Source organism: Lepidochelys kempii, chromosome 8, assembly GCF_965140265.1.
Source record: "Lepidochelys kempii isolate rLepKem1 chromosome 8, rLepKem1.hap2, whole genome shotgun sequence".
Taxonomy (NCBI): Eukaryota; Metazoa; Chordata; order Testudines; family Cheloniidae; genus Lepidochelys; species Lepidochelys kempii.
The window spans coordinates 35,209,482-35,229,657 of record NC_133263.1 but is presented as its reverse complement, the minus strand read 5'-3'; the positions used below and the strand labels follow the sequence as shown (position 1 = coordinate 35,229,657).

Here is a 20,176-nt window from a genome sequence, read left to right as displayed (position 1 = left end):
GACACCACGGTGTCATCGGTTTCGTAGCTCATAAAATACTGCAGGATCAGCCACATTGTGTTCATAATGCTCATTACAATACAAGAGAACAGTCCAGGATCCTTGCTTTCAGACAGAGATGATGGGCAGGAAGTTTACAGGGGCTGTTGAAAAGTGGTGCAAAATGTAGTAGGAAGCCCATAGAATGATTGGACAGAGAACTGCATCATGGACCACTGAGTGACGGCTGGTGGTGAGTTGCACAGTGGGATAACTACCCACAATACACTGTTCTCTCTGATGCAATAGCACTAACTGTGGACACTTTCTGCTGTCACAAGGAGCATTATGTGGATGTGCAAAAGTGGTTTAATTACAGCGGTGGATGATCGTCAGCTTAACTTTGTAGTGTAGACATAGCCTAACTGTACTTTTCAGAATAGTAAAACCTGATAACTAAAGTGACAGTTGCTGTTACTTTTCTCACTTCTTCCTTTTTACGTCTAGCAAAACTCCTGAGATACACAATTTTAAATTGAGTTTGTTGACTTCAGATTTTCAGAATGTGAAAACCTACCCTAACCTTGCTTTCTTCACATGTGCTACTTCAACAGCATTCCCACATGGTTCAGTGAACCACTCATGCTGTTGCTGCTCTGGTGTGGCCAGCCAGCACACTACCAACCCCTGCCTGTGTTGTCTTGCCTCTCCTGAAAGTTCCTAACCAGTGCTGAGCTCCAGGGGTGAGAACCACTAATGCAGGAAGGGCTGAGGCAGGTTGAATTCCTTGTGGGCCACATTTTTAACTCCAGCTCTAGTTGGTAAAACTGCTTCTTCTCTCTCCCTGTTGCCTGAAGCCAGAAATCGTTTGGAGGTGGGGAGGCGGTATTTATCTCCAGGGATCAGGAGTGTGCTTGCCAACCACATTAACTATAGTGCTACTGTCATAGACAGCTCACTGAAGCCTTGTAGACACTGGCAAGTTTCTGCACAGTAAAGCAGCTTTCTGCAGTGTAACTCCCGAGGTGCACATGCTGCCAAGCCACTTGGTGCGCAGAAACTGTGCCATTTCAGCGCTGTAAAAAGACCACCCCGACGAGAGGCGTACCGCTTTCCGCATCAGGGTTACAGTGCCGCTGTGCCAGTGTAGACACCCTGGTCGATTACACTGCTGCGATTGGCCTCCAGGAGGTGTCCCACAACGCGTGTTCTCACCTCTCTGGTCATCAGTTTGAACTGTACGGCCCTGCCCTCAGGTGACCAACCATGAGCCCTGCCCCTTAAATTCCTTGGGAATTTTGAAGGTTCCCTTCCTGTTTGCTCGGTGACTCATACAGTGGTCTCAGCGCGTCTTTCCAGGTGACCATACCTGCTCCACGCACCAGGCTATCCCCTGCTTAGAGCAGTGCTGAGCTGCTGGACCTCATGAGCATTTGGGGAGAGTAGGCTGTCCAGTCCCAACTGCGCTGCAGCCATAGGAATTATGATATCTACGGTCAGATTTCATGACAGAAAGGGGCCATGAGCGGAACACACTGCGGTGCAGGGTCAAAGTGAAGGAGCTGCGGAGTACCTACCATAAGCCGTGGGAGACAAACCACTGCTCTAGTGCTGCCCGTTCTGCAAAGAGCTGGACGCGATACTCGGTGGTGACCCCCATCTCCATTGCAAAGGCCACTGTAGATACTTCGGTGGCTCGCATGCCAGTCAAAAGTGGACTGAGCCAGGAGGAGGAAATCTTGGACAAGGATGTATTGCGGGGAGACCGAGAGGCAGAGGACAACTCAGAAGTCAGAGATGCATGCAGCCAGGAGCTCTTCTCTACTCTGGAGTAAGCTAACCATTCACAGCTGTCAAAACTTGGCGAAGCGCAAACAGGAGAGGAGGCCCCTGGTAAGTGGCTTTGATTTTGGAAATTGCTGAAGCGAGTTGTTGGGGGCAGGAGGGTTGCAGAAAGCAGGCATGTGTCTATGATGCACATACCACCACAGGCCTTGTCTAAGTGATGGAACAGTGTTGATTGACTCCCTCACTTCACAGGAATCTGCCTCAGAGTTCTTCAGGAAACTCTCATGGAGATACTGGACAATCCGCTGCCACAGGTTCCTTGACCGAGCTGCTTTGTTTCTTGCCCCATTAAGGGTAACTTTCCCACCCCAATCTGCCGTCACTGTGGGACCACATAAGGGCCAAGGCCGGAAGCCGCAGTCTTGGTGAAGATCCTCCCTTGAATCCCTGCTCACCCTAAGCAGTGAGATATCTTCCATAATGAACACAGCCTGTGGAAAATGTGGGGACAGTAATGATTGTAAAGCCCCTGCTACAATGCTGGCTCTCCCCGAGAGCCACATGCCCAGTCTACAGTATGGTCCTGGAACACTGATTTTCCCTGCCCCTGAGGTTACTCACCATTTTGGGGGTCTTGTGTCTCAAGTGTGCTTGCCTGGCGTCAGCCAGTTAGTGACAGGTACGTGAATAGTGGTTATTTTAAATGACTGAATCAGTGGTCTGTGTGTTGCAAACAATAAATGTTTCTGTAAAATGTTGCATTTTGGCTTCACAGAGATGACCTTGGGAGCTCAGCCTCCCTCTTTGTTATTGCCAGCTGAACGGCTGCGCAGAATTAGAAAGTGGCCACGAAGAACTAAAGAGGATTTTCTGTGATGTCATGACACATTCCATGGCCGAAAAACAAGAATTGAAGGAGTGGCGGGACAGCAAGAAGAGGGACCGAAAGGAGAACGCGACGCGCCAGAACAAAGCCACGGAGCGGCTCTTAAAGGTTATGGAATGCCAAGCGGACATGCTCCAGGTGCTACTAGCACTGTAAGTCGAGCAGCTCTGCACCCACCCTCCCCTGCAACCACTGTTGCAAAACTCTTTCCCATGCACCCCCAGACGCTGCCAACACAGTTTTATGAACCTCCTGGCTCCAGTCTGTACCCTCTGCAGTCCACTCTTGCCCTGTCACAGTCCAGCCCTGCAGACGCCCAGTACCCATTGCAGACAACACCCGTCCCTCTGCAGTTTAGCCCTGCTGAACTACAGTACCCACTGCACTATACTCCAAAAGACAAGGTTGTATATGACACCTGGACATACACAAATCTTTAACCATCCACAGACCCCACCTTTTCCTGGGACCCTCCCTTCCCCCACTCTCTACAGCTGATGTGGTTTTTTTTGCTTGTCTCTCCCTTCCCGTTGTTGCTTTTTAATAAAATAATTGTTTTGGTTTGAAAGCAATCTTTATTCCATTAACTGAAAGCAAACCAAGCCCTGCGAAGCAACAGGCAATTTTCTTAAACCTTCACAGTGCATCATCTGCACCAGTCACAATGACCTCCTAGCCTCACAAGCACTGCACTCCCGAGCGTAGCAACAAATATTAGTGGCTTTCAGCTTCAAATTGCTGCCTCAAGACATTCCTGATCCTTATGGTCCCACGCTGCCCGCCCCTCCAGTAACCCTGTCTCTGGCTGTTCAAATTCAGCCTCCAGGCACTGAGCCTCAGCAATCTAGCCCTGAGTGAAGCTTTCACCTTTCCCTTCACAAATATGGAGTGTACAGCACGCGGCTAAAAGCATAGGAATATTGTCATCGGCCAGGTCCAGCCTCCCATATAGGCGGTGCCAGAGGGCCTTTAAATGGCCAAAAGCACACCCAACAGTGATTCTGTACTTGCTCAGTCTTTTGTTGAACCCCTCCTTGCTGCTGTCAAGGTTCTCCATGTATGGCTTCATAAGCCACGGCATTAGGGCTAGGCAGGGTCTCCCAGGATCACAATGGGCATTTCGATTTCCCTTAAGGTGATCTTTCTGTACGAGAAGAAAGTCCCTGCTTGCAGCTTCCTGAACAGGCCAGTGTTCCAAAAGATGTGTGAGTCATGAACCTTTCCAGATCAGCCTGTGTTAATGTCCGTGAAATGCCACGAGCAGCTGGAGAACCATAGAGAAATACGCCTTCCGATTAATGTACTTGGTGGCTAGGTGGTCTGGTGCCAGAATTGGAATATACATGCCATCTATCGCTCCTCCGCAGTTAGGGAAGCCCATTTGTGCAAAGCCATCCACAATGTCACGCACGTTGTCCAGAGTCACGGTCTTTCGTAGCACGATGTGGTTAATGTCCCTGCACACTTCTGTCAACGCAAGTCCAACAGTCAACTTTTCCACTCCAAACTCGTTAGCGACCAATTGGTAGCAGTCTGGAGTACCCAGCTTTCCACAGTGCAATTGCCACCCGCTTCTCCAACGGCAAAGCAGCTCTCATTCTCGTGTCCTTGTGCCACAGGGATGGGGCGAGCTCATCACACAGTCCCATGAATGTGGCTTTCCTCATCCAAAATTTCTGCAGCCACTGCTCATCATCCCAGGCGTGCATGACAGTGTGATCCCACCACTCAGTGCTTGTTTCCCGAGCCCAAAACCAGCGTTCTACTGTGATCAACACCTCTGTGAATGCCACAAGCAATCTCATGTTATAGATAGTATGCATGGCGAGGTCAATGTTGAACTCCTCTTGCCTTTGTAGTTTAAGGAATAACTCCACTGCTACTCATGTCTTTATTAGTGAGAGCAAGCAGCATATTGGACAACAGTATGGGATCCATTCCTGCAGAGCGTGCAGTACACAAACCACTGAAAGATGGCACCAAATGTGGACAGAAGCACAGGGATTGCTGGGATGCGAAGTAATGCATCACAGGTCATTTGGACAGGACCCAGGATGACCCGTGACCCCCTCCACCTTCCCACAACTCCTACCGGCAGAAGAGGAAGAGATGCTCTGTGGGATAGCTACCCAGAATGCACCTCTCCAAATACCAATGCAAATGCTGCAAGTGTGAACACACTATTGCACAGGCAACTGACAGTGTGAACACATAACAGTGGTTTCCCTTCAGCACTCTCTGAGCAGCGATGTAACTGCCGGCGCTGTAACTCTGCCAGTGTAGACATACCCTGAGTAAATGCAGATGTGCCACGACAGTTGCTGTGAGCGCTCCAGGTACAATAGAGTATTGCATCGATCCATAACCACAGATGCATATGAAAGGAAAAGCTCCATACATTTGGCTTGTATACTGCAGAAATAAAGAACAAAAGGTCATAGGTCTACCTTCAGATTCACTGGAAGGCATCACCACATGTCTTCTACATACCTGGGCATAGGATACAACTGCACTTTGATCTTGGGGAGGGGCTAGCTACCCAAGTAAATACCTATGGTCTTGGACATGATCACACTCAGGGCAGCTAGCCCCTTGCGCCACCGCAGCTACGCTTCTGTTTTTAGCACACTAGCTTGATCAGAGCTGGTGCGGGTGTGTCTCAAGCTAGAATTTATACCTCCTGTTCAACATGTGGACATACCCGTAGATTCAAGACTTGTAGCAGTGCTGTGTGCGTATCTGAATCCAAATCTTTTTGGCTCCTGCATTTTTAAAATAACTAAAAACTGAGATTTCCAAATGATTAGTGGAATACACATGCAGACTTGGGTAGAAAATAATACATTTTAAAGATGCACTGGTATTTTCCCTGCTAAGATTGGAGTTCAGCGATCTCTTGATGACACAGTATTTAGCACCTGTGTTGTGTTTTTCACCTTCAAAGTGTCATACAAACATCACAGTAATCACTAACACTTAAAGCAGAGGAGGGATCTATGTTACTTATACTGATTATAATTATGGTGATTTAATATAGCCTCATTCATCTAAAAGAATCCTAAAGTACTCAACAAACATTACCAGCAAATTTACAAAGTCTGGGCCAAACCCAGTATTGGCACAATTCCCATTGATTTTGCTGAAAGTTGCACCTGCTTACACCAATCACTTTATCCACTACTGAAAAACAACCACTTCTGGCATGTGGCAGCTATTCAACAGCACCCAGCAACAGTATACAGCAGTTTAGAACAAGAAATGAAACAGCATTTGAAACTGCAGGAGGAATTTAGATGTCAGTGATACCAACTATAACAGGTGAAACAGAGTACCGAGTTAAGCTCTTGACAGATAACAAAGGCCTTGTCTGCACTACAGAGTTTTGTCGACAAAAGTCAGCTTTCATCAACAAAACAGTGGAGGTGTACACACTAGAATGATCCTTCTGCCAACAAAACTCTCCTGCTTTGACGACAAAATAAAACCACCTCAGTGAGAGGCATAGAGCTTTTTGCAGCAAAGTTATATCGACAGTGTGTAGACACTGTGCTTGGTTATGTCGCTATAAATGGCCTCCAGGAGGTGTCCGACAACGCCCGTCCTGACCACTCTGGTCAGCAGTTCAAACTCTGCTGCCTGAACTCAGGTACACAAGCACCTGTCTCTCCCTCTTTAAATGCCCAGGAATTTTTGAAACTCCACTTCCTGTTTGCTCGGCCTGGACAGCTCACATCACCTCTTTCCAGCAGACCACGCAGCAAATGCTCTCCCGCTTGGAGCACACTTGAGTTGTTGCATCTGCTGGCTCTGTGGGGAGAGGACGCTGTGCAGTTCCAGCTCTGCTCCAGCCGTAGGAACTTGGATACCTACAGTCAGATTTCTCATGGCATGTTGGATAAGGGCTACAAATGCGATACCCATCAGTGCTGTGGGAAGATAAAGGAGGCATACCAGAAGGCAAGGGTGTCAAGCCGTCGCTCTGGTCCTGCACTGGAGACCTGCCGCTTCTATAAGGAGCTGGACTCCATACTTGGCAGCAACCTTGCCTCCACCCCAAGAGCCCTGTGGATACTTCAGTGGGGCTAGAGACAGCAGACTCAACCCCGAGGACAGAGTCATGGACGAGGAGGTCAAGTTGGAGAATAATGTGGAGCACACGGCAGGGTCATCCAGTGGTGCAGCAAGTCAGGACCTCTCTTCCACTCCAGAGAGGTCTAGCCAGTCCCAGCAGTCCGTCTCTGGTGCACACGATGCAGGAGAGGAGAGCTCTGGTGAGTGATCTTCTTGAGTTGTTGCTGCTTGGTTATATGAGGTAGAGCTGTCCTTTGCTTTGTATATTCTAGAAGTGGGTGAAGGGATAGCAATGTACTAGGCTAGTTGTGTTTGTGTGTGCTTCACATTCCCCAGTGCAGCTAAGCAGTGTGGTGGAACACTGTGTTAATACACACCGAAACATCACGAGAAGCCTCCAGAGAACTCTCTAGGAAACTTTCCTAGAGGTCCCTTCAATCCTCTGCTGAAGGTTCCTTGGCAGAGGTGCTTTATTCCTTCCCCCATTGTAGGAAACTTTCTTGCGCCAATCAGCAATCACTGTGCAGGGACCAAAGCAGCACACAGGTGAGCAGCATATGGACCCGGTCTGAAGCCACATGCATCCAGCAGATGCATTGTTGCTTAACTTCAGGAGTGAGATAACCGCTTCAGTGACCCCCACCTGTGGAAAATGGTGGCAGAATTTACAATGTTGTCCCTAGTTGCCTGCAATGATCCCCTTAAAAAAACACTTCCTAGATCTTTTGCCCCATCTTGAACGTCCTCCCCCCCAGCCAAACTCACCATGGTTAGGGTATTAGTGGAACTGTGTGCTTGCCAAGGGACAGTGAGAAACTCATTCATATGTAATAAGAGGTGTATTTTACTACAATGATTCGATGCTGTGTGTGCATGCTTCTGTTTGTTGTGCTTCTATAGACTTGGCTGTCAGGGGAACCCCCTACACACTGGCGGAGCACCTCCGCCAGATAAGGACACAACCAAGGAGGAGCAAGGAGGACATATTTCAAGAGGTGTTCCAATACTCGGAGACTGAAAAACAAGAACGCAGGGTATGGAGCGAGTCTTTAAAGGAAAATTTTAAAATAGACAGACAGGAGCAAATTTTAATGGGCCATGAGCAGATGATAAAACTGATGGAGGAGCAAACAGAGATGCTGAAGTCCATAATCACGCTGCAGGCAGAATACATGCGTGTTCGCCCTCCCTGCAGCTGATACAGAACTGTGTTCCATGTTCTCCCAAATGCCTTCCACAAGTTCCTTGCAACTTCCTGGCCTGTGTTCAATACCCTGTTTACTTCATCCCTTCGGACAGCTTCCAAAATTATAGCTGGACTTACACACCTATACTGCCCTTCGCTGTTATCTACTTAATTGGTATTTAATAAAAACATACTCTCTGAAAGATAACCAGTCTTTGTCTCCTATATGCGGTTGTTGCAGCTGGAATTAATACACAGTGCAGTTTGATCGTTTGCTGAGTACAAATCCTGGTCAGGAATCATCAACATTTTCATGCAAAGTGGCAAATAAATAAAGCATGGCAGAGTGCTGTGTATAGAAAAACACATTACTGGTGCTTATTATCAAAATGGTGTCTTGAATAGCCTCTCATTATGCCCCTCTAATTGCCCTGGTATCTGGCTGCTCAAAATCAGGTGATCCACCTTCACGCTCCACTCCAGGGGAAATTTTTCACCCTTAGTCTCACAAATATTATGGAGCGCACAGCAGGCTGCTATGACCATGGGAATATTTTCCTCATTTAAATCTAACCACTCATAAAGACAGTGCTAGTGTGCTTTTAGTCTGCCAAAGGCACATTAAGCAGTCATTCTGCAGCTGCTCAGCCTATTGTTGAAGCACTCCTTACTGCTGTCCAGGTTTCCCGTGTATGACTTCATGAGCCATCGGAGTAAGGGGTACACTGGGTCTCCCAGGATCACTATGGGCATTTAAACATCCCCCACTGGAATATTCTGGTCTTGAAAGAAAGGTTGGAGCTTTCTGTAAAGACAAGTGTTCCTGAAGATGTGTGCAGCATGCATCTTCCTGGACCACCCCACATTGACATCCGTGAAATGTCCACCATGATTCCATCGCAAGATGTTCCGGGACCAAAATTAGAATATGTGTGCCATCTGTCGCCCCACTGAAGTTAGGAAATCCCATTGCTGCAAAGCCATCCAGTATTTCACGCACATTGCCAAGAGTGTCAGTCCTTTGTAGCAGGATGTGATTAAGGACCCTGCACACTTGAATTAATGCAGCCCCAACGATGGACTTCCCAGTCACCAGATGCCACACAGCAATCCACACACGCTTCTCCACCAAGAGGACAGCTCTCATTTTGGTGTCCATGCGACGCAGGGCTGGGGTAAGCTCTGCACACAGTTCCAGGAGGGTGGCTTTCCGCATCTGAAGAAAGTCAAGGAAAGTGTGGGCCCCTTACTGAATGAGGGAGGCAACCTAGTGACAGAGGATGTGGTAAAAGCTAATGTACTCAATGCTTTTTTTGCCTCTGTCTTCACGAACAAGGTCAGCTCCCAGACTACTGCACTGGGCTGCACAACATGGGAAGGAGGCGATCAACCCTTTGTGGAGAAAGAAGTGGTTCGGGACTATTTAGAAAAGCTGGATGAGCACAAGTCATAGAATCATAGAATATCAAGGTTGGAAGGGACCCCAGAAGGTCATCTAGTCCAACCCCCTGCTCGAAGCAGGACCAATTCCCAGTTAAATCATCCCAGCCAGGGCTTTGTCAAGCCTGACCTTAAAAACCTCTAAGGAAGGAGATTCTACCACCTCCCTAGGTAACGCATTCCAGTGTTTCACCACCCTCTTAGTGAAAAAGTTTTTCCTAATATCCAATCTAAACCTCCCCCACTGCAACTTGAGACCATTACTCCTCGTTCTGTCATCTGCTACCATTGAGAACAGTCTAGAGCCATCCTCTTTGGAACCCCCTTTCAGGTAGTTGAAAGCAGCTATCAAATCCCCCCTCATTCTTCTCTTCTGCAGGCTAAACAATCCCAGCTCCCTCAGCCTCTCCTCGTAAGTCATGTGTTCCAGTCCCCTAATCATTTTTGTTGCCCTCCGCTGGACGTTTTCCGATTTTTCCACATTGTTCTTGTAGTGTGGGGCCCAAAACTGGACACAGTACTCCAGATGAGGCCTCACCAATGTCGAATAGAGGGGAATGATCACCTCCCTCGATCTGCTGGCAACGCCCCTACTTATACATCCCAAAATGCCATTGGCCTTCTTGGCAACAAGGGCACACTGCTGACTCATATCCAGCTTCTCGTCCATGGGGCCGGATGCGCTGCATCCGAGAGTGCTAAAGGAGTTGGCGGATGTGATTGCAGAGCCATTGGCCATTGTCTTTGAAAACTCATGGCGATCATGGGAAGTCCCAGACAAATGGAAAATGGCTAATGTAGTGCCCATCTTTAAAAAAGGGAAGGAGGAGGATCCTGGGAACTACAGGCCAGTCAGCCTCGCCTCAGTCCCTGGAAAAATCATGGAGCAGGTCCTCAAGGAATCAATTCTGAAGCACTTAGAGGAGAGGAAAGTGATCAGGAACAGTCAGCATGGATTCACCAAGGGCAAGTCATGCCTGACTAATCTAATTGCCTTCTATGACGAGATAACTGGCCTGTGGATGAGGGGAAAGCAGTGGACGTGTTGTTCCTTGACTTTAGCAAAGCTTTTGACACGGTCTCCCACAGTATTCTTGCCAGCAAGTTAAAGTAGTATGGGCTGGATGAATGGACTATAAGGTGGATAGAAAGTTGGCTAATTTGTCGGGCTCAACAGGTAGTGATCAATGGCTCCATGTCTAGTTGGCAGCCAGTATCAAGTGGAGTGCCCCAAGGGTTGGTCCTCGGGCCGGTTTTTTCAATAACTTCATAAATGATCTGGAGGATGGTGTGGATTGCACCCTCAGCAGGTTTGCAGATGACACTAAACTGGGAGGAGAGGTAGATACGCTTGAGGGTAGGGATAGGATACAGAGGGCCCTAGACAAAGAAATCTGATGAGGTTCAACAAGGACAAGTGCAGAGTCCTGCACTTAGGACGGAAGAATCCCATGCACCGCTACAGACTAGGGACCGAATGGCTAGGCAGCAGTTCTGCAGAAAAGGGGACCTAGGGGTTACAGTGGATGAGAAGCTGGATATGAGTCAGCAGTGTGCCCTTGTTGCCAAGAAGGCCAATGGCATTTTGGGATGTATAAGTAGGGGCGTTGCCAGCAGATCGAGGGAGGTGATCATTCCCCTCTATTAGACATTGGTGAGGCCTCATCTGGAGTACTGTGTCCAGTTTTGGGCCCCACACTACAAGAACGATGTGGAAAAATCAGAAAACGTCCAGCGGAGGGCAACAAAAATGATTAGGGGACTGGAACACATGACTTACGAGGAGAGGCTGAGGGAACTGGGATTGTTTAGTCTGCAGAAGAGAAGAATGAGGGGGTATTTAATAGCTGCTTTCAGCTACCTGAAAGGTGGATCCAAAGAGGATGGATCTAGACTGTTCTCAGTGGTAGCAGATGACAGAACAAGGAGCAATGGTCTCAAGTTGCAGTGGGGGAGGTTTAGGTTGGATATTAGGAAAAACTTTTTCACTAGGAGGGTGGTGAAGTACTGGAATGGGTTACCTAGGGAGGTGGTGGAATCTCCTTCTTTTTTGGTTTTTAAGGTCAGGCTTGACAAAGCCCTGGCTGGGATGATTTAGTTGGGGATTGGTCCTGCTTTGAGCAGGGGATTGGACTAGATGACCTCCTGAGGTCCCTTCCAACCCTGATATTCTATGATCTGAAAGTTCTGCAGCCCCTGCTCGTTATTCCAGACCTGCGTAATGATGCGATCCCACCAGTCAGTGCTTGTTTCCTGAACCCAGAAGCAACAGTCCACTGTGTGCAGCTGCTCCATTAATGCCAAAAGTAATCTGGTGGTGTTTCTTTCCATGGCGCACAGCAGGTCAGGCACCTCTGGTTCCTGTTCAGATTGGGTGCTTATGATATGCCGCATGACCAGCGGTGATGTGGTCATAACAGTGACCACAACAGTAGAGAGCAGTGCAGGCTCTGGGCACACAGTAAGCAGGGGTCATTGAAAAATGCCACGAAAAACAGTCAGAACCTGGGAGGGGATAGCTGTATGGTTTGAGCATTGGCCTGCTAAGCCCAGGGTTGTGAGTTCAATCCTTGAGGGGGCCATTTAGGGATCTGGGGCAAAAATTGGGGATTGGTCCTGCTTTGAGCAGGGGTTTGGGCTAGATGACCTCCTGAGATCCCTTCCAACCTTGCTATTCTGTGATTCTATGAACCTCATGGAATGATGGGACAGGGAAAAATGAGTCATGGGACATAAAGCCCGCACCCATGATGCACTGCGATCCACTCCACCATTCCACAGTTCCTAGCTGCAGAAGGTGGCAAGTAGGATAGTTACCCACAGAGCACTCCTCTCACTGTGGATGCTAAAGCTGTGGATGTGCCCCACCAACAAAAGGAACCTTGTGTGAACATCCAAAAGCAATGTAATTATACCATTTTTTGATCATTGGTGTAACTTGCATCAAAAAAACTCTAGTGTAGACAAGGCCTAAATGAGGGTGTTACAGATTTTGTGGCAAAGAAAAATAAGGGAGCACAGGGATTTTCATTACAACTCCCTATTAAAACTAAATAGCTATGATTTTAGAACATTTTTTTCTTCCCGTTTGCTATACAACTAAACATCTTCCTTGCAATTCTTTTGCAAAGCAGAAATTGTGTATGCTTTGCCTACTTCAAGCTTGAAGTTTAAAATTGTTTTGATATTCAAACCAAATCGTAACTTCCTCCAACCAAATTAAATTAAATTAAAACCAAATCGTAACTTCCACCTCACTTTTGAGATTAACTTTCTGTACCTTTTCCTAGCTCAAAGGTTATTTTTCTCTTTAATTGAGGAAAATCCATCCAGCTATTTTGGTGCCCATGCACAAACCCCATATGCACCAAAACGGTTGTAAGCTGCAGCATAGTCTTTTTGGGTATCGGAGTTGAAAACCTTTGGAGATGAGCAAAACTAAAGTTCCACACCTAACTTTTTCTTATGCTGGTAGGGCATTCTGCGTGAGGGTCCTGGGATCTTGGAACTTGCTCCCTCCACTTTGTCTGAAATATTCTGAACTTGATGTCCTTCTGTGCATGCCACAAAAGCCATTCGGGTTTTGAAGATATGGACCCAGAGGCATTAGGGGATGGAAAGGAACATTTCTGTTCCTTTCCATTTGCTGGCCAACTGAGCCCTATTGGTCTACACTTTTAGATCAACCGCTGAATGCCATAGTTAAGTTGACCATACTTCCATTGTGATGCGGCGAGGTTGACGGAAGAATTCTTCTATCAACCTAGCTGCTGCCGCTCAGGGAGGCAGATTACCAGCATTGACAGAAAGACCCCTTCTGCCGATATAGGAAGCGTCTACGTAACTGTGCCACTGTAACGCCCAGAGTGTAGATCTGCCCTGAATTAATTTGTTACTGTTTGTTTGAATGCTGCAAGTAGGCTGAGTTTATGGTATCAATGGGATTTTTTTAATACTGCTGGATGGTCATTATGCTGTTGTAAATAATTGGCAGGGTGCCTCAAGCTTTGTGTATGGGCATTTTGTTATTTAGACTTAAAATAAATTCTTGACTTTTATTTATTAAAGTTCAGTGTCTTGGAACAATGTTTTCTTGTCCATGTTTGTAAAGTGCTTTGAGAGTCTTGAATGAAGGATGTTATAGAAATGTAAAGTTATATTAATTTCATGCGGGCTTAAAGATGGAGTCATATTTCTATGATTCTGATTAGGACAAACATTTTGAATTTGGAGCCTCTACTACAAAAGAGTTCTGAATTAAAAAGGAAAGAGCATAGCTGTTCCGGTGTTCATGTGATGTAAAATTCATAGCTTTAAAAATTGGTAGAGCTTTTTAACAGCATCATTCGGATCAAAATAGCTTGTGCTTCTTTCTTCCCCCATCTTAGAAGTTCTAAAATAAATCAGCTATATACTGTGTCTCTCTTTAGCCTACAAGAAAAGGAAATCCTGAATTGTATTCTTTATCAAGTAGTACTTCTCCTTAATCTCTTCTCTCATTACAAAATCCTTAATGAGGCAATAAAGAGCTCAAAGAAAGAGAACAGAAATGATTACAGAAGGGCAAATTTAGTAATTAAGAGCAGCCTAATTTATGGACTGAATGATAAAGCCTATTTCTTATATTTGGAGCCTCAGGTTCCCACGCAAAATAGTCTCTCAATGGGACATGTTAAAACTCATGTGAAAGCAAGAGTTGCAGTATAAAAACCCCAATGAGTCTCTGGTTGTTGGTTTTTTTTAGAAAATTAACTGAGATGGTTTTGCACCATGTTTTGCTTTGCCTTTTGTGGTGGTGTTTTTCCTTTTGTTTTGTTTTGTTTTTTTAAACATTCATTTTCTCTTGGCACACCAATACACCAACATGCTGCATACTGGCTAGCTCCCATGTGCTGTTTTGGAATTTCAGTTCTGAGTTGTATTATTTGAAGTTTACAGTCTGGCCTTTCATGACTATGCCTGGTAACTCAGGCCATTTATTGTAAGATGGTATAGCCAGCTAGAATTTCTGAGGAATATTAGATACCTGCAATTGAATGAAAATGGCTAGTTCACCTCTTTGGGTTTTTTTAAAACAGGAAATATTCATATGTTTTCAAATGTGACACCAGACACCCACTATTATCAGCGACGACACCGAAATGAGAGAGCCTGGATGCAGGACAAAGAGGAGGACGAGAACAGGCCTCAGGTACCGTGGGAGGAAGCTGTTAGCGTTAAATATTGATCATGGCTACAGTGGGTGCACTTCAAGATCATATTGGTTTCAGCAATGTTCCCTATACAGTAGAACCTCAGAGTTACAAACACCAGACTTATGAACTGACCTGTCAACCACACACCTCTTTTGGAACCAGAAATATGTAATCAGGCAGCAGCAGAAACAAAACAAATACAGTACGCTACTGTGTTAAATGTAAACTACCCAAAAAAATAAAGGGAAAGTTTAAAAAAAAAAGATTTGACAATGTGAGCAAACTGTGTCTGTACTTGTTTCATTTAAATTAAGATGGTTAAAAGCAGCATATTTCTTCTGCATAGTGAAGTTTCAAAGCTGTATTAAGTCAATGTTCAGTTATAAACTTTTGAAAGAACAGCCGTAATGTTTTGTTCAGAGTTATGAACATTTCAGAGTTACAAACAACCCATTCTGGAGGTGTTCGTAACTCTGAGGTTCTACAGTTCTTAAAATGGGGAATGTCTCTAGAACCAGTAATATTTTTACAATCGGAAAGGACTTTTTATGTGGGACCACTGTACTTGTCTCTTTATTTGCTACTTCCAACATGTATCTTATTGCGGGAGGGCTCAGAAAAGAGCTACAGTCTTTCATCAGTTGAAATGGATCAGTAGTGGCTGAAAATCATTACCATCCAATGTCAGTTGTGTAGCCTAATGGAAAATACATTTGTGGTGTGGACAGACAAGTGTTCATATCACATGCAGTTGCAGTGAGCATTCTTGTTGGTAATCTTGATACAGACACCAAGGACTGAATAGCTACAGACTGCTTTCTGCTCTTCCCCATAAGGGCTAAAGTTGAGGCAGGTGGGCAAGACAATGTAAAAAGAAACTTATGCTGTTACTGTCCGGGCGGTTTGTTTTATGGAGTAACAGAAGACTTTTGTCCCTAGAGCCAACACTGTTTCACTTGCACTAAATTCACTTACTTTGAAAAACCTATTCAAACAAATAAAAGAAAATACACGTATATAATTCCAAACTACACTATGTATTGTTTATTAACCTGTAACATTCTTAAGAGTTTCAGAGTGGTAGCTGTGTTAGTCTGTATCAGGAAAAACAACCAGAAGTTCTTGTGGCACCTTAGAGACTAACAAACTTATTTGGGCATAAGCTTTCGTGGGCTAAAACCCACTTCATCAGATGCATGGAGTGGAAAATACAGTAGACTGGTATAAATACACAGCACATGAAATGATGGGAGTTGCCTTACCCAGTGGGGAGTCAGTGCTAATGAGCCAATTCAGTTAAGGTGGAAGTGGGCTATTCTCAACTGTTGAAGGGTGAATACCAAGGGAGGGGGGGAAAATCACTTTTTGTAGTGCTAATGAGGCCAGTGTAATCAAGGTGGTCCATTTCAAACAGTTGACAAGAAGGTGTGAGTATCAGAAGGGGGAAATTAGTTTTTGTAGTGACCCATCCACTCCCAGCCTTTATTCAGGCCTAATTTGATGGTGTCCAGTTTGCAAATTAATTCTAGTTCTGCAGTTTCTCGTTGGAGTCTGTTTTTGAATTTTTTTTGTTGAAGAATTGCCACTTTTAAGTCTGTTATTGAGTGTCCGGGGAGACTCAAGTGTTCTCCTACTGATATTTGAATGTTACAATTCTTGATGTCTGATTTGTGTCGATTTATTCTTTTGCGTAGAGACATTCTCTGGTTCATAGAATCATAGAATATCAGGGTTGGAAGGGACCCCTGAAGGTCATCTAGTCCAACCCCCTGCTCAAAGCAGGACCAATTCCCAGTTAAATCATCCCAGCCAGGGCTTTGTCAAGCCTGACCTTAAAAACCTCTAAGGAAGGAGATTCTACCACCTCCCTAGGTAACGCATTCCAGTGTTTCACCACCCTCTTAGTGAAAAAGTTTTTCCTAATATCCAATCTAAACCTCCCCCACTGCAACTTGAGACCATTACTCCTCGTTCTGTCATCTGCTACCATTGAGAACAGTCTAGAGCCATCCTCTTTGGAACCCCCTTTCAGGTAGTTGAAAGCAGCTATCAAATCCCCCCTCATTCTTCTCTTCTGCAGACTAAACAATCCCAGCTCCCTCAGCCTCTCCTCATAACTCATGTGTTCCAGTCCCCTAATCATTTTTGTTGCCCTTCGCTGGACTCTCTCCAATTTATCCACATCCTTCTTGAAGTGCGGTGCCCAAAACTGGACACAGTACTCCAGATGAGGCCTCACCAATGTCGAATAGAGGGGAACGATCACGTCCCTCGATCTGCTCGCTATGCCCCTACTTATACATCCCAAAATGCCATTGGCCTTCTTGGCAACAAGGGCACGCTGCTGACTCATATCCAGCTTCTCGTCCACTGTAACCCCTAGGTCCCCTTTTCTGCAGAACTGCTGCCTAGCCATTCTTCCATCCTAAGTGCAGGACCCTGCACTTATCCTTATTGAACCTCATCAGATTTCTTTTGGCCCAATCCTCCAATTTGTCTAGGTCCTTCTGTATCCTATCCCTCCCCTCCAGCGTATCTACCACTCCTCCCAGTTTAGTATCATCTGCAAATTTGCTGAGAGTGCAATCCACACCATCCTCCAGATCATTTATGAAGATATTGAACAAAACCGGCCCCAGGACCGACCCTTGGGGCACTCCACTTGATACCGGCTGCCAACTAGACATGGAGCCATTGATCACTACCCGTTGAGCCCGACAATCTAGCCAGCTTTCTACCCACCTTATAGTGCATTCATCCAGCCCATACTTCCTTAACTTGCTGACAAGAATACTGTGAGAGACCGTGTCAAAAGCTTTGCTAAAGTCAAGAAACAATACATCCACTGCTTTCCCTTCATCCACAGAACCAGTAATCTCATCATAAAAGGCGATTAGATTAGTCAGGCATGACCTTCCCTTGGTGAATCCATGCTGGCTGTTCCTGATCACCTTCCTCTCATGCAAGTGCTTCAGGATTGATTCTTTGAGGACCTGCTCCATGATTTGGCCAATGTACATGGCAGAGGGGCATTGCTGGCACATAATGGCATATATCACATTGGTACATGTGCAGGTGAACGAGCCCCTGATGGTGTGGCTGATGTGGTTAGGTCCTATGATGGTTTCCCTTGAATAGATATGCGGACAGAGTTGGCAATGGGGTTTGTTGCAGGGATTGGTTCCTGGGTTAGTGTTTTTGTTTTGTGGTATGTAGTTGCTGGGACTGGGAGTGGATAGGTCACTACAAAAACTAATTTCCCTCTGCTGATACTCGCACCTTCTTGTCACCTGTTTGAAATGGGCCACCTTGATTGCATTGGCCTCATTAGCACTACAAAAGTGATTTTCCCTCCCTAGGTATTCACCCCTTCTTGCCAACTGTTGAGAATAGGCCACTTCCACCTTAATTGAATTGGCTCGTTAGCACTGACCCCCCCCCTCCCCTCCCCCCCCCCCCCCCCCCGGCAAGGCAACTCCCATCTTCTATATGTGGTGTATTTATACCTGCTTATTCTTAAAAGTTTCAGTCATTGGGTAGAAAATAAATCTTAAGTATTTTATGGGATTTGAGAAAAAAAATTGTAAATTTTAGAAACTACAGGGAACCTGTAGATGTAAACTGTATCCAAGCAGGGTGTTCCTGGAACTGCATTGCCGCCTGGCAGCACAGTGTGCACATACTTTATGAGGGAAAAGATATTTGACTTATAAATGGAATTGTGCATTAAAGAAACTTTGCAAAAATTTGATTTGGAGAAAACTTATTTATTTGAAATTTAAGTTATTAAAGTGTTTTTCTAATAAAGGTAATTCTGAAATTTAACTAGTTTGAAATGTAAATGTCACACTTCTTCTGTAAACTCAAGTGTAGTCTCTGTTCTTGTTGTCTGTTTAACATCTGATACGTTCTCTATCTAGAGACAGCATTGCATCCTGCCTTTTATGAGCTAGTAGGTCTTATTCCCATCTCTAACTTTTATCATCCACTCACTATGGTTGTCCATTTCAGAATACGTACTCTGCATTTATTCAGTTGCTGCCGGTTTTGGTGATCATAGTTGTGTCAGTTATAACTCAGCTGATGGCCACTAATCCACCGTACAGCCTGTTCTACAAATCGTAAGTCCAATTTTTAAAAAACTGTTTATCTGATCTAGGTTATTTGGGGTGGGGAGGTAGAGGGATGTTGGACTTAATAAAGAATTCACCAACTTTTCCTATCCGCTCTCTGCAGAAAGCATTATCATTTTGGAATTAAGGGACTAGGGCTATTTCAATTTTTATTGGTTGGTTTTCCTAGGCACTACCATAATACAAAACCATCAAGGAGCAGGGCCCCATTGTGACAGGCTATGCCCCAGAGAGCTCACCATCTGGTTTAAAACACTTTCATAGAGTGGGCTAGTAGCATTAGCACCTTCTAAGCCAACAGGAGCTGGAGCATTACAGAGCAACCTGGTTAGCCCTGGAAGGAGTGGGGAATGCCTAGCATTGTTCTAATCAGGGCTTGGGGAAAACCCACTTGCCTGTTCATCCAGCGCAAGCAGAAATGCTGTCCAAGAGAGCAGGCCAATTCGGGATGGAGAGCTGGTGGGGGATTTTCCCTTGTGGGAGAGTAGAGCCACCCAAGTACCGCTAGTTGTTTTTTTTGGGGAAAGGAGCCGTAGCTAGGTGGAGCTGTAAGGCATGAGACCTGTGTCCTCAGGATGGCAGCAGCAAAGGAACCTGCAAAAGTTCTGGAGTTGCGAAGGTATTGTTGATTTGAATGGTAGGATGTGCATGGTTGATTTATACACCAGTGTAAATTTGATATCCATGGGCTTGGGTTTGTGGACTGCAGGTGTTTTTCAGTTGGATGAATAGGTGTCAGGGAAACATTGCAGACCCTCCTTTCAATCCAAAGCAGTTCTCTCATGCCAGTACTGGAATAGTATTAGCTTGGTGTTCAATCCTTGCTGGCTCAAAAGGCTTATCATGACTGTGGAGGAATATTTAAGGGGAATTGGAACAAGTAGGTGGGAAAGAAACCAGCAGTACTGAACGCTTAGCCCACGGGGGCTCTGCTTTGTTAATCAGGAATAAATTGAGTTTGAGGGTTTAGGCATTTGCCTCCTTGCAGTTTTGTCATTTAAAAAGCAAATAGCTGTTTTGCAACAAAATTCCCCCCTCCTTTTGGGGCATTGTCACACGTCTCCTCCTTCACTGGGGCCTTCCCAATGCTGAGAGTTGTTGGTTAGGTGACAAACTGGAGCATGTGTGAGAGGAGGGGCATAGTCACAAAGCATTCACTTCGGATGAAATCCAGTGTTTGAAAGGTCTGGGTTTGCTCCCTTTAAAGAACGGGGGTCATTTCAGATTTCGGGGGGGCAACTTCTTGCAGGAGTCTAGGGGCTGCTTTGGCCCCTGGCAGCTGTTGGATGTTTTGAAGGATAAAAGGTAAAAATCAGTCTGTTTCATTTGTTGTGGTTATTTCCTATATTGTTAATAATAATTTATATAGGCTTTCTACAACAAAATTATCAACACAGGACAAACAGGAAACTTTTAAAGCTAAGCAATCTGCACCTAGGACCCACTGCCAAATAAAACCTAACTTTCAAGCTTATAAAGCAGCAAAGTTCAGACCATA

At 45.6% G+C, this 20,176-nt stretch overlaps 1 protein-coding gene across 1 annotated transcript in view; it reads left to right on the top strand.

Annotated features, from left to right (window-relative positions):
• The window catches only part of DNAJC18 (DnaJ heat shock protein family (Hsp40) member C18), a 57,823-nt gene that overhangs the window by 7,977 nt on the left and 29,670 nt on the right, over positions 1–20,176 (top strand). The window contains exons 5-6 of the mRNA XM_073356025.1: positions 14,429–14,541; positions 18,557–18,666. Coding sequence (XP_073212126.1) covers positions 14,429–14,541; positions 18,557–18,666 — 223 coding nt within the window. The remainder of the gene's footprint in view (positions 1–14,428; positions 14,542–18,556; positions 18,667–20,176) is intronic.